At 35.0% G+C, this 12,463-nt stretch overlaps 1 protein-coding gene across 7 annotated transcripts in view; it reads right to left on the minus strand.

Annotated features, from left to right (window-relative positions):
- The window catches only part of LOC105199499 (golgin subfamily A member 1), a 363,242-nt gene that overhangs the window by 107,664 nt on the left and 243,115 nt on the right, over nt 1-12,463 (minus strand). For all 7 annotated transcript variants that reach the window (XR_005574121.1, XR_005574120.1, XM_039445720.1 and 4 more), the window contains one exon: nt 11,475-12,002. Coding sequence is in view for 5 of the 7 variants with exons in the window: in XM_039445720.1 (XP_039301654.1) it covers nt 11,475-12,002 (528 nt within the window). In the remaining 2 variants the exon portion in view is untranslated. The remainder of the gene's footprint in view (nt 1-11,474; nt 12,003-12,463) is intronic.

Raw genomic sequence — 12,463 nt, forward strand, 5'->3', positions numbered from 1 at the left:
GGGTATTGCGATCAAAGGGACCATATCTGAACCACTTGCGCTTTGCGGACGACATCATACTTTTAAGTAACGAAGCCGAAGAGCTAAAGGAGATGCTGCAGGAGCTAAATAGTGCATCTAAAGACGTTGGCCTAAGCATGAATCTGCATAAAACTAAGATTATGTCCACCATTAATATCCAAGTGATTCTCGATAATACAATCATCGAAAAAGTGGAGGAGTACGTGTACCTGGGCCACAAAATCAGACTGGGCAAGCAAAATCAGATTGCGGAATTAGCGAGGCGGGTTGGGCTAAGCTGGGCTGCATTTGGTAAATTGAGATATATCCTCAGAGATCCCAAAATCCCCATAAACCTTAAAAGGAAAGTATACGAGACTTGTATACTGCCGGTGACGACCTACGGCATAGAAACTATGACATTAACACAGTGCAGTGCAAATGCGCTTAAAGTGTGAGAGGGTGTCAGAGAGCGATGGAAAGATCAATGCTGGGGATTAGTTTAAAGGACAAAGTGAGGAACGAAATCATAAGATCCAAGACGAGAATCTCAGACGTCGTTGAGCGGGTGGCGGCGCTGAAGTGGAGATGGGTAGGTCACATAGCCAGGTGCGATGACGGAAGGTGGACGAGGCGCCTTTTGGACTGGAGACCAAGGACGTCGACGAGGAGCGTGGGCCGGCCGCGGATGCGTTGGCACGACGATATTCGAAGACATGCAGGACCGAACTGGATGCGAGTCGCAGGAGAGAGGGAGACATGGAAAGAGATGGAAGAGGCCTATGTCCAGGAGTGGACTGCGTAAAGGCTGTGATGATGATAATAATGACTGATTTATCAATACATATTTTATATGACTATATAAATCGTAGTAACTATTGGGCTCAAATACTTTTTCAATAGTTCTGTGTAATAGTTCGTCCCAATAATCCGCAAAAAAACTATGACGAATAATCCAATAGTTTTATTAATAATTTTACTAATAGTTACAATAGTCCATTTCCGTAAGAATATAACACTCTTCCTTAAGATCTTCTGTAAGAGTTAGTAAAAACCCCGTTTGTAGATATTTGCAGATATAAATTTTACGAATAATATAAGAAGCGACCATTTCGTAACTTGTGGATGACGCGGCAACATCAAAGAATACGTGTCAAATTAATTTAAGAGGGTCGAATTACACATATGAGCTATATTTTGCAAAATTATTATTCAATTATGTCTTCATATCTGCGGTTCATCTTTTTGTGACGTCATATTAGATAGACCATTTTGAATTTTGCAATTTTGACCTCGGATTCGTGTTCAGTGACCCAAAAAAACCTAAGGATACCTATTTTCAAAATATTTACTTAATAATTCACAGAGTTATAAATTTTTGACCGCTTTTTCCAGATTTCTCCCACTGTGCGGCGAATACAAGTTGGGCGCGGTAAACAGTGCGCAATGAGTAATAATCTCAAATGAATAATTTGATAATATAAATACCACAGGTCTGCAACTAAAAAGCTATTTGATTATTTTCATCTAATTTCCATGTATTTTGGTATACTGAAAACAAAAAACATATTGAAAAAAATCCTGGACGTCAGGATTTGGCAAAAATCTCTTTAAATTTAGTAAATTTTTCTCAATTTTTGATATCTTTTGATCTTAGGGTTTTTAACCAAATTTAAAGTCAAAATTACTATTAAATAATTCACATTATGTGCATTCAAGATATACAATGCCAAAAAAAATCTAACTTTTAAAAAAAAGAACTTTCAGAGTGAGCTAATGAAACCAGCATCAACATACCAGCAAACATTTTGTATGCAAATGATTTCAAATTGGCACCAAATTCCAACGGAATTTTGTACCAAAACCGTATCCTACTGTGTCCGCATTAGGATGCTCAATATAAACCAAATCTGACGAACATATCTGAAGTCAAATTGAAACCAATAACAGAACAAATTTGATAATAATAATGTGATAACAAAATGGCATCAAACACAAACCAAATTTGTTATCAAATGCGTTAACAAAATAATGCCAAATACAAACCAAATCTGTTTTCAAACGTGCTGACAAAATGACACCAAATACAGATCAAATCTGATGTTCCGAGACCAAGAAAAAAATTTATTTATTTTTTTAATAAATTCCCACATAACACGTAATATTTCTGTGATGTCACAGAAATATTGCAATATCACAGAAATATTACATATTACTGTGAAATATCACAGAAATATTACTGTAATATTACACAGTAATAATGACATTAAAATATTTCAGGGATATCACAGGAATATCACAGAAAAATTACTATGATATTACACAATAATAATAACATTAAAATATTCCAGTGATATTATTGCAATATATTGTTGCAATATTTAATCCCAAAGAACAAAGTAATGTCAAATGACGTTTCTATTATGTCTTATTAATGTAACGTCACTATCTTTTTGATTAATTTCAATAGTTTCAGTATCTAATATTCTTGATAATTTCGGTATCCTATAGAAGAAATCAACTTACAAATAAAATAATAATGTCTTTGTCCTTTCGTGGAATGAAAGTGAAAGTTAAGAAAAAGAATTAATTAACTTTATTATTAGTTTAGATATTTACTTAGTTTATCCCTTAAACTGTATATATAAACTAATGTAGGCTCTTCTATGTAATCTATCAATTTAATTATTGCTTTACAACTCGATCAATAATGATTTTATTAAAATTACAGAAAAATCTTTGCATTTGTCTTATTGCCATTTATAATTTTTACAGGAGCACAAAAATCAATTTTAATTTTTAAAAATTTTTATCATGAGGAATTTTTTTAAAGAAAATGTTTATAAAAAGTTTTGTTAATACACATTTTTTATTCACTTGGCAATAAATATTGTAAGGTATATTTAGAAGTTTTTGAAAAAAATATACATTTTTACGTCTTTTAATATTTACTGCTTGGTATAATACATTATTTTGTAAAATAGTTTATTCTTTAATATTAATTAGACTATTATACATCACAATAAAAGGTTTTTCAAGTTAATTAAAATATTAAATTTCCAACAAATTTTTCTTTAGACTTTACTTTTCTTTTTCAATTTTATTAAAAAATATGATTATATATTGATAGATAATATGATTCCATTATTAATTAGATATTTTACAATGTTCATTAATTATATGTATGTATATAATGTTGCGGCTCAGGCACCGATCGTCGCAACATACGATGAAACAAGCGAGCGCGTGCACAGCCGCTATGCGGTTCCGCTGTGTGTATAAGAATCTACGCAAACAAATAAATGCTGGCAGCACCGCTAGGTGGCCACGCCGCTAGAGACCTACTCGTGATTCGAGTACAGCCACAGGTATTATATCTAGACGCCACCGCGGCCGACTCACTAGCTCATACTTCAGTGAGATTTTAAGGAAAATCGTTGCTTGTTGTAATTTGGAGACGAATACTTGTTCTGATTTTTTTCCCAACATGACGTGTGTGTGAAACGTTGTTCCACATAAAATTTTATATTTTTACATGTAAATAATATTTTGTATTGCTATTTAATCTTGAACATAAATTAAAATTATAATTCAAATTAAATCGTTTTTAACAAAAATAAAAAAAGGACACAAGAGATATTTCTTTGTAAATTAAACATTTATTATGTTTACATTATTGTATTCTGTTTTAATAAATATAATTATTTTTTTCTATCTAATATATATTACATGTAACAATATGAAAATAATATTAAGAATAACAATAAAAATAAAAGAAATTAAAATAATTCATTTATTTAATTCCTTGCAATATCATTTAAAAATCACATAAATATCACAAAAATATTGTGAAATATTACAGTAATATTTCGTGATATTTCTGCAATATTTTATTTGTAATATTGCAATGAAAAAGTGATATTGCTGTGATATCAATGCAATATTACATGCTATGTGGGTTTTATTATTTTTATAGCTTAATCTGTATCCACTGTTTTACATATAACATTTTAATTTATTTATTACAATTACACATTATTGCATAAGTTTTTGAAAACGCATGTCGGCACCGGCGGGATTCGAACCTAAGATTTCGGAATAACAACCTAACATGCTGACACTGAGCTAATCGTACACATGTGATATCATTAATAAAAAATATATTTAAAGTAAAGCTGAATTGAACCAAAAGAAACTTGCGTTTTGAATATCACGCGAACACTATTACTAACCTTATGGTTATTTAGCTTAGATATTTTCAATATAAACTATATAAATAATTAAAATCTTTTCCTGCCCATGGCCAGATCAGTCAAAAAATAACAATTAGAAGTAGTATTGAAGCATAATAAAACATTATTGACGTAAAGAGCACGTTGCAAAAGTCAATTTTGCAATTAATTGTTATAAACAAATTGTTAAAAATGACTGTAAAGGAAAACTGATTGCACCAATCGATTCACCGGGAAAAATGACTAAAAAAATACATATGACGCTTTCTTAATTGTTATAGTTGTTACAATTATTATAAACAATTTAATTGCATAAGTATTTTGACAAAAAGATAATGATAAAATTTCGTAAAGAGAGCATGATGTGCGTAATGTAACATTTTATCCTTGTTTAACTTTTGGTGATCAACAAGGATTATGTTATGCGCATTATGCGCTTTACGGAACTCAACTAATTGCATTCTTGTGTGACAAACGCTGACATTTTCGTAATAGCAAGCTTGCTTATTATTTCAGCATCAATTTGTAAATCATACATACAACAGATCTGTCTGCTATCAACTTCTAATCTGTCGTGTATTTTGACAAAAAGATAATATTGCATTTTTGCGTGAAAATAGCTAACATTTTTGCAATAGCAAACTTGTTTAATATTTGTTTAAATATGTCGTCAAAAGTTTCAACAGATTTGTTTGCTTTTCAACACCAATTTGCCATGTACTCTGCCAACAAGGTTGTTTTGAGATTTGTACCAAGTATATTTGGTACAAATCTGCTAACAGTATCGGAAATACCAATGTATGCAAACCATATGCGAACCAAAATCTGTTACTAACCTTTGCACTTGCAGAAATGGTTATAAAGGATATTGCAAGCTGAACGCGAGAGCTCTGACATGCTTGGGCTTGATTCAACTTTTTTTCTTAGTTCTCATTCCATTAAAAAAAATGATTTTCATAAAAAATGTGTAATAAAAAATTAATTTCATAAATATATTTTTATTTATTTTGAGGTATTGCCTTATTTAACACAGTTACCTACATTGTTAGAAAACGTGATGTCCTGCGACTAAACAGAGGTTATTTTTGGATTTAGCATACCGGCGGGTCCCGATAGCGCACATCCCGATAGCACACAAACTACTCACAATGGCAGATGCCTAGAGATTTTCCGTAGGTTGGGTTAGATAAGTCAAGATGATTGGTTGGTGGGCTATCGGGATGTGCGCTATCGGAATCCTCTCTTAGCATACATTAAAACATAAAGATTAAACATAAAGAAAACAGCTTTTAAAAAATTTTTCTTGCAGACCTATGTTATTTTAAAAAGTAATTGTTTAAAAAAATTTACAAGTTTCATTGATTAATTAAAATTAAGCCTCGACATATAGTAATAGTCCTATGAATTGAAGTTATATTGCCGTGAAAACATAATTTTAATTTATTACTGAAAATCGTAATTCTATTTACATTATTTTTTAAACAAAACTTCGTATCCGAGTAAATTTCTTCATGCAATTAAAAATTAAAACAGTGTACGATCAAATCGTGATATCTCGTATACCGCTCGCATAGCGCAGAGCAGAGGATATCGCATTTCTCCATAACATGACGTTGTATCACGCTTTCTCTTTCGACTGTTCGTTCGTTCGTTCTATATTAAGTGGCTTTAGGCTCCACACGGAGCTCCAACATAGCCAGAATCAAAGTCTTAATGTTGGATGCAAAATCTCAATGCGGGAAACAAAGTCTTAATGTTTGATGCAAAATCTCAATGCGGGAAACAAAGTCTTCGTTCGTCTGTTCGTTCTATATTAAGTGGCTTCAGGCTCCACACGAAACTCCAACACAGCCAGAATCAAAGTCTTAATGTTGGATGCAAAATCTCAATGCGGGAAACAAAGTCTTAATGAGATGAAAATTCTAGGTGGATTGCGTCAGCAATCCTAACCGTGCTTTTTCATACTAAACACTATCACCCTTACTGGTACACGGCCAACCAGCGAATCCTTCTCTTTCAACTGAGTGTCAAGCAAGGAGAATGCACGATTGAAGCGCGCCCTATCACTTTCTGCTCGCTCCCCGATCTTCTCCGCGCTTCCAAGAGACACGTATGTGCGCGGTTTTGCATGTGTGACAGCCGAGCGCCAGCGCGCTGCCCGGTAGACAATGGTGCTTCTCTCTCCTTACCGCGCCGCCACTCGCGACTGCCACCGCTTGGAGACTGGCGGGCGGCCCCCGCGTGCAGTAGGCAAGGAAAATACGCGCTTATTCTCCGAATTTTACTAATTTTTATCTCAGTAACTATTGCAAATTTTGGAAAATGGTAAAAGACTTCATCTCAGTATAACTTGCTCTATCAATCCACGAGAGAACAAAAAATTGTTTTCTAATACCCTGTATGTAGGTTGTCATAGAATATTCGTTCATGCTCTTGTGGATTGATAGAGCAAGTAAAACTACAGATAAGCCACAAAAATATGCACAAAAAAAAGATATAATATTAAAGTATCCGTAATTTCCTAATTAACCCTTAAACACATAAGTGGGTCTGGGAGACCTTCCCGAAAAAAATTTACTTTAATGCCATTTTATTTTAGTTAAACAATGAAGTTGGTCGATCATAGTAGTCAATAGAGAAGACATCAAACTTTTTTTCCACCTAGCTCTAATCTTTTTTCTCATTCCGTCTTCACACAGTAAGCAATCAAAAATCTAGAGAAATTTTCAATATGTGTTTAAAGGTTAAAGGGTATCGCTACTTCCCTAACATTCTATATTTTTTATTGCGTTTTCTTGTAATCGATTTCGAGACCTTTCCAAAACACTACAAGAAAGTTTATTTTTCTTAACCCTTAAACATGTAAGTGGGTCTGAGAGACCCTATATGAAGTTTTGAACGCTTCCTGTGTGAAGACGGAATGAAATAGAAGGTTCGGATCAAAATATAAAAAAAGTTTGAAATCTCCTCTTTCGATTGATATAGTTAATCAACTTTTTTGGTCAACTAGAATTCGAACGGCACGGCAGCAAAGTTTTGTTAGGATCAATGCGACCCATATAGTGTGTAAGTGAAACTTTTTCTGTGAGTATTTTACATAAAAAAGCTGGACAAAATAAGTTCAAACAGGTTGGTTCACGGATGTTACTCGCATATACTCTGTCTAAAGTTGGAATACTATAAAATGCTGTAGAAAAGGAAGTTTTTCCGAAATATATCATGAAACACATCAATATTCAATTTTACACACGATTTAATCAAAAATACCTCATATTTGCTTTGTTACATAAGTAAATTTTTTAAGAAAAATGACAATGATATAATTTTTTTTGAAAGTATGAATCTTTAGCTTTAAAACGCCGTATTGTAAAGTCTTTAAAAGTTTTTTGTTGCAAAGATATAATTTTTTTTTAAAGTGGATTTTTAGATGCCCAAAAATACCTCATATTCTCCATGTTACATAATTATATTTTTTAAAAGTAATGATTTGCCAAATTTTATTTTGAAAATGTGACTTTTTAGCTTCAAAACGCCGTATTTGAAAGTCCTTAAAAGTTTTTTGTTGCGAAGATTTTTTGAAGGAAAAGTGGATTTTTGACCAATTTCTCATTTTTGCTTAATGTTTTTTCCTTTATAACTTTACAATAAATTATTTTTCGGCAATACCAATTATGCAGTCACACTCCTGAGATTCTGAACTTTCATTTTAAAAAAAATTGTAGAAAAATATTGATTGTAATCAAAGTTATAGCTTCTCAAAGTTGAAAAGTCTCCCAGACCCGAAAATGTATTTCTGTATTTTACAGGATCGGTGTGTTTCGGGGGGGGGGCGTCCCCCTCCCCCCGACCTAAGGCAGACACGGCCTAGCCCTGTCAGGGGCGCTCCACCTCAGAAGCAACTCCCCCCTGACGGGACGAGTCGGCCGCTAGGTCGGCGGGTCCGGTGAGCTCCGGAAGCATGCTGTACGTGTTCCCGAAAACCCCAGTCAAGGACCAGTGTAGGACACCCGGAGAGGTTTTACTGGGTAGGCCCTTGCCGGCACGTCGCCGGCGGAAGAGAGCCCCACATAACCACTAGGCCTCTCCCTGGGCCTGGGGTATGCAGTAACGCATTTCCCCTCCGTTACAAAAAAAAGGATCGGTGTGTTTAAGGATTAAGTAGTTTCCGAGTTATGACGCTTGAAAGTTACATTATAGCTTTCAAGCCTCACAATTCGGAAACTACTTAAGGAAAATAAACTTTTTTGTAGTGTTTTGGAAAAGTTTCAAAATAAGCTACAAGACTAAGCAATAAAATGTGGGCAGTTCCATTAAAAAAATTGAAAGTGTCCTTCACGTGGCCTTCAAGCAACTATTCAAGGTCAAATTAATGACACCATCTTATGACTCCCTCAAAACCATACAACTTTTGTCTGTAACATTTTTGCTAAAAATGCTTTATTAAAGAATTATTAAGATAGACTTTTTAAAATGGGACACCCTGTATGTATATCCGAGGGTGAGTCAAAAATCATCCGGACTTTTGCTAGAACACGTCTTTAAGTTTATCACACTGCATTCCGGGAAGGCAGGCTTTAAGTTAACACTACTGGAATCTTATAATCAATGTTGCACTTTGATCGCGTCAGTTTGTTTACCGCTAAGAGCGTGTAAATATAACCGCTCCGCTAGAAGTTTGCACCAAGGAAGAACAGAAAGCTGTAATACGATTTCTTTAGTCGGAAAGAGTGAAAGGTACTAAAATTCATCGATGGCTTTTAACACAATATGCCGGTTTGCTAGTATCAACTCTTGTCATTGCTGAACCTTTTTATCGGTTTTGGAAGTTGACGGACGTCCTGCTCCTTCTTCGTGTCACACTTCTGCGTCCACTTTTAAACTTTTCAATCTACTCATATACACTTCTGTGTAGTAAAGCACTGTCCCCGCATTGTAAGCCTTCGATGAATTTCTTTTACTCCTTTCGATTATAGAAATCGTATCACAGTTCTCTGTTCCTGCTTGGTACAAATTTCTAGCCAAGCAGCCATATTTACACTCGTAGAGGTAAACAAACAAACGCGATCAAGATTCAGCTTTGATCATGGGACCCTAATAGTGCCAACTGCCTATCCGGAACGTAGTATGGCAAACTTAAAAACGTATTTTAGCAAAAATCTGGATAATTTTTTACTCACCCTCGTATGTGTGCGTATGCGTATGTGTGCGTGCGTGCGTGCGTGCGTGCGTGTGCGTGTGTGTGCGTGCGTGTGTGTGCGTGTGCGTGTGCGTGCGTGCGTGCGTGCGTGTGTAAAGGATGTCCGAAAATAGCTACTTATGTTCTCGTGGATTGATAGAGCAAGTCAAACTGAGAAGAAAAGTCCTTTACCATTTTTCAATACTCGCAACTTTCAATAGTTACCAAAATAAAAATTAGTAAAGTTCGGCAAATGAGTGCGTACTTTCCCTGCCCACCGCGCGCTGGGACGGCCCGTCGGTCATCAAGCCCGACTGCCGCAGCAGGCGGCGCAATGAGGAGGGAGAAGCAGCATTGTCTACCAGCCAGTATGCATATAATGCTTACTTTTTTTATCATTAACCTTATACAATACATCTATTAACATGTGCTCATTATTATTTTAAAAATCTCAAACAGTTTTTTTTAGGTGGACCTCTTTCACGTGGAATGCCCCATATACCCTATGATCAGAAAGTACCGGGAATTTTTTATTTAAAAGTACCGCGCATGCGGGAACCGGTTTATTTTTTTTTCTTATGTTGGTACGACCTTAAGACGCACATCTGTCAGGTTTTAGTGCCATCCGATCATTAGTGTCTGCCTGGCGTTTGTTTACATCAGTCAACTTTTTTCATTTTGCCGCATTTTACCATGAATAATTTTGTTGAACAAAGAGTTTGTTTGAAATTTTGTGTTGCGAACGAAATTTCGTGTGCCGATGCACTGAAAATGTTGCAAAAAGCATTTTGCGAATCTGCTCTATCAAAAACAAGAGCATACGAGTGGTATAAAGACTTTAAAAGTGGTCGTACAGTGGTGGAAGATTTCCCTCGTTCCGGACGTCCATCGACGTCGAACACCGATGAAAACGTGAAGAAAGTGAAAGAAATGGTGCTTGAAAATCGTCATACCAGCTTAAGAGAGATGTCTAGTGAACTTGGCATTGCATATGGAACGGCACAGCATATTGTGGTTGATGTTTTGGGTATGAGACGCGTGGCAGCCAGGCTGCTTCCGAAGGATTTGAATTTCTTGCAAAAACACCACCGAAAGACAGTTGCTGAAGAGATGATTTCTGAAGCCCAAAGTGATCCAACCTTCATGAAACGGATAATTACGGGCGACGAGACATGGATCTATGAATTTGACATGGAAACAAAGCAACAATCGTCCGAGTGGCGCTTCGAAGACGAGCCGAAACTAAAAAAACCGCGTCAAAGCCGCTCAAAAGTGAAGGTGATGTTGACTGTTTACTTCGATTGCCAAGGCGTTGTGCACTATGAGTACCTTCCACCGGGCCAGACAGTCAACAAAGAATATTATTTATCCGTTTTGAAGCGTTTGAGAGATGCTGTACGTCGCAAACGGCCGGAAATGTGGGCCGACAATTCTTGGATTTTGCATGATGATAACGCACCATCGCACCGAGCCCGAATTGTACTGAATTATTTGACCAAACATCAAGTAAATACCATCAAGCAAGCACCGTATTCACCTGATATGGCCCCGTGCGACTTTTTTTTGTTCCCCAAGTTGAAGTTGCCACTTCGTGGAAAGAGATTTCAGTCGATCGAGGAGATCAAAGAGAATGCGACGAGGGAACTAAAGGCCATCCCTTCGTCGGCCTACCAGGGATGCATGGAGGATTGGGTCAAGCGTTGGCACATGTGTCTTGCTTCAGATGGATCATATTTTGAAGGAGATAAAATAAATTTGCCTAAAATTTAACTCTATTTTGTTTTATTTAAAAATTCCCGGTACTTTCTGATCATAGGGTACAGGGTGTCCTCGTATTTTTTTATTTTTCAAGAAATTGCATTTTAATGTTTATACTGCTACAGCTTAACTAAGTGGTACAGCATTGTTAGAACATATTGTTACGTAACAGTATTAAATATCAGACAAAAAATAAAGATAAAAACAGAAGAAATACGATTGCGAATAGTGAATCTATCATTATTTCAGTTGTTGTAAATAATATAATATTATTAATATATTACATGCTGTGTAGATTACATATTTACCTTATTCTTTTCACTCAATTGTTCCTCTAGATCTAACAAGCTGCTCTTGAGTATTCTCTCATTTCCTTCTAATTTTTCCTTCGTACGTTCCGCTTCATCTAATTTTACAACTTTTTGCTCAAATTCTTTCAGTGATACTATCACCTGCTCCGCTTCTTTCACCTTATTTACCAGAATATCTTCTAGGTTCTCTATTTTGCTCTGCAATTCCATGTTCTCGTTTTTGCGTTGCCGATTTTCTTGCTTCACAATTTCTATGTCTTGCGACATTTGGGCGTTCCTTAACAAGACGGTATCCTTTTCACCTCTCTCCTTTTCAAGGATAACTCGCAACTCAGTCATTGCTGCTCGTTCAAATTCGAGAGTTTGTCGAAGATGCGTCAGTTCTGAACACAAAGAGGAATTACTCGATTGTTCTTTCTCCAAGGACATTCGAAGACTTGCTAGCTCGTTGGTAGCTGCAGTGAATTTACTCGTCACAATTTCAAGATCTAATTTTAGCTGTGTAATCTGGTTCGAAGAGGACTCCTAGAAAACGAGAAATATAAATCTACTTTAATTAGCATTTAAATATACAATTTGATTATAGTTTGCATTTACAATTGCATTTCATTAATAATACAATAATATTATTTAAAAAAATATATATAGGATATATGTATATAAAGGAATAAGATGTTAAATTTGGATATTAAATCGATATATGAATAACACAAAAATAAGAAAATCTACTTTTTATTTAAATTTTATTTAAATTGATCTAAGAATATAACCAGATTGATGCTTAACAATATATAGATACTTTTTTTTATATAAAGTATTAAACGTTTTTCAGTTCTATAAACTGCGTGTTAATATAATTATAGACTTAAGATACAATTGTAAACTGAAGTTAGAAATAATATTATAAATTAATTTGATCGTTGAATTTGATAGTGGTACATACTACAAGAATGTAAAAAAACAAATTGTAAAGAATTTACTGCAAA

Source organism: Solenopsis invicta, chromosome 2, assembly GCF_016802725.1.
Source record: "Solenopsis invicta isolate M01_SB chromosome 2, UNIL_Sinv_3.0, whole genome shotgun sequence".
Lineage (NCBI taxonomy): Eukaryota > Metazoa > Arthropoda > Insecta > Hymenoptera > Formicidae > Solenopsis > Solenopsis invicta.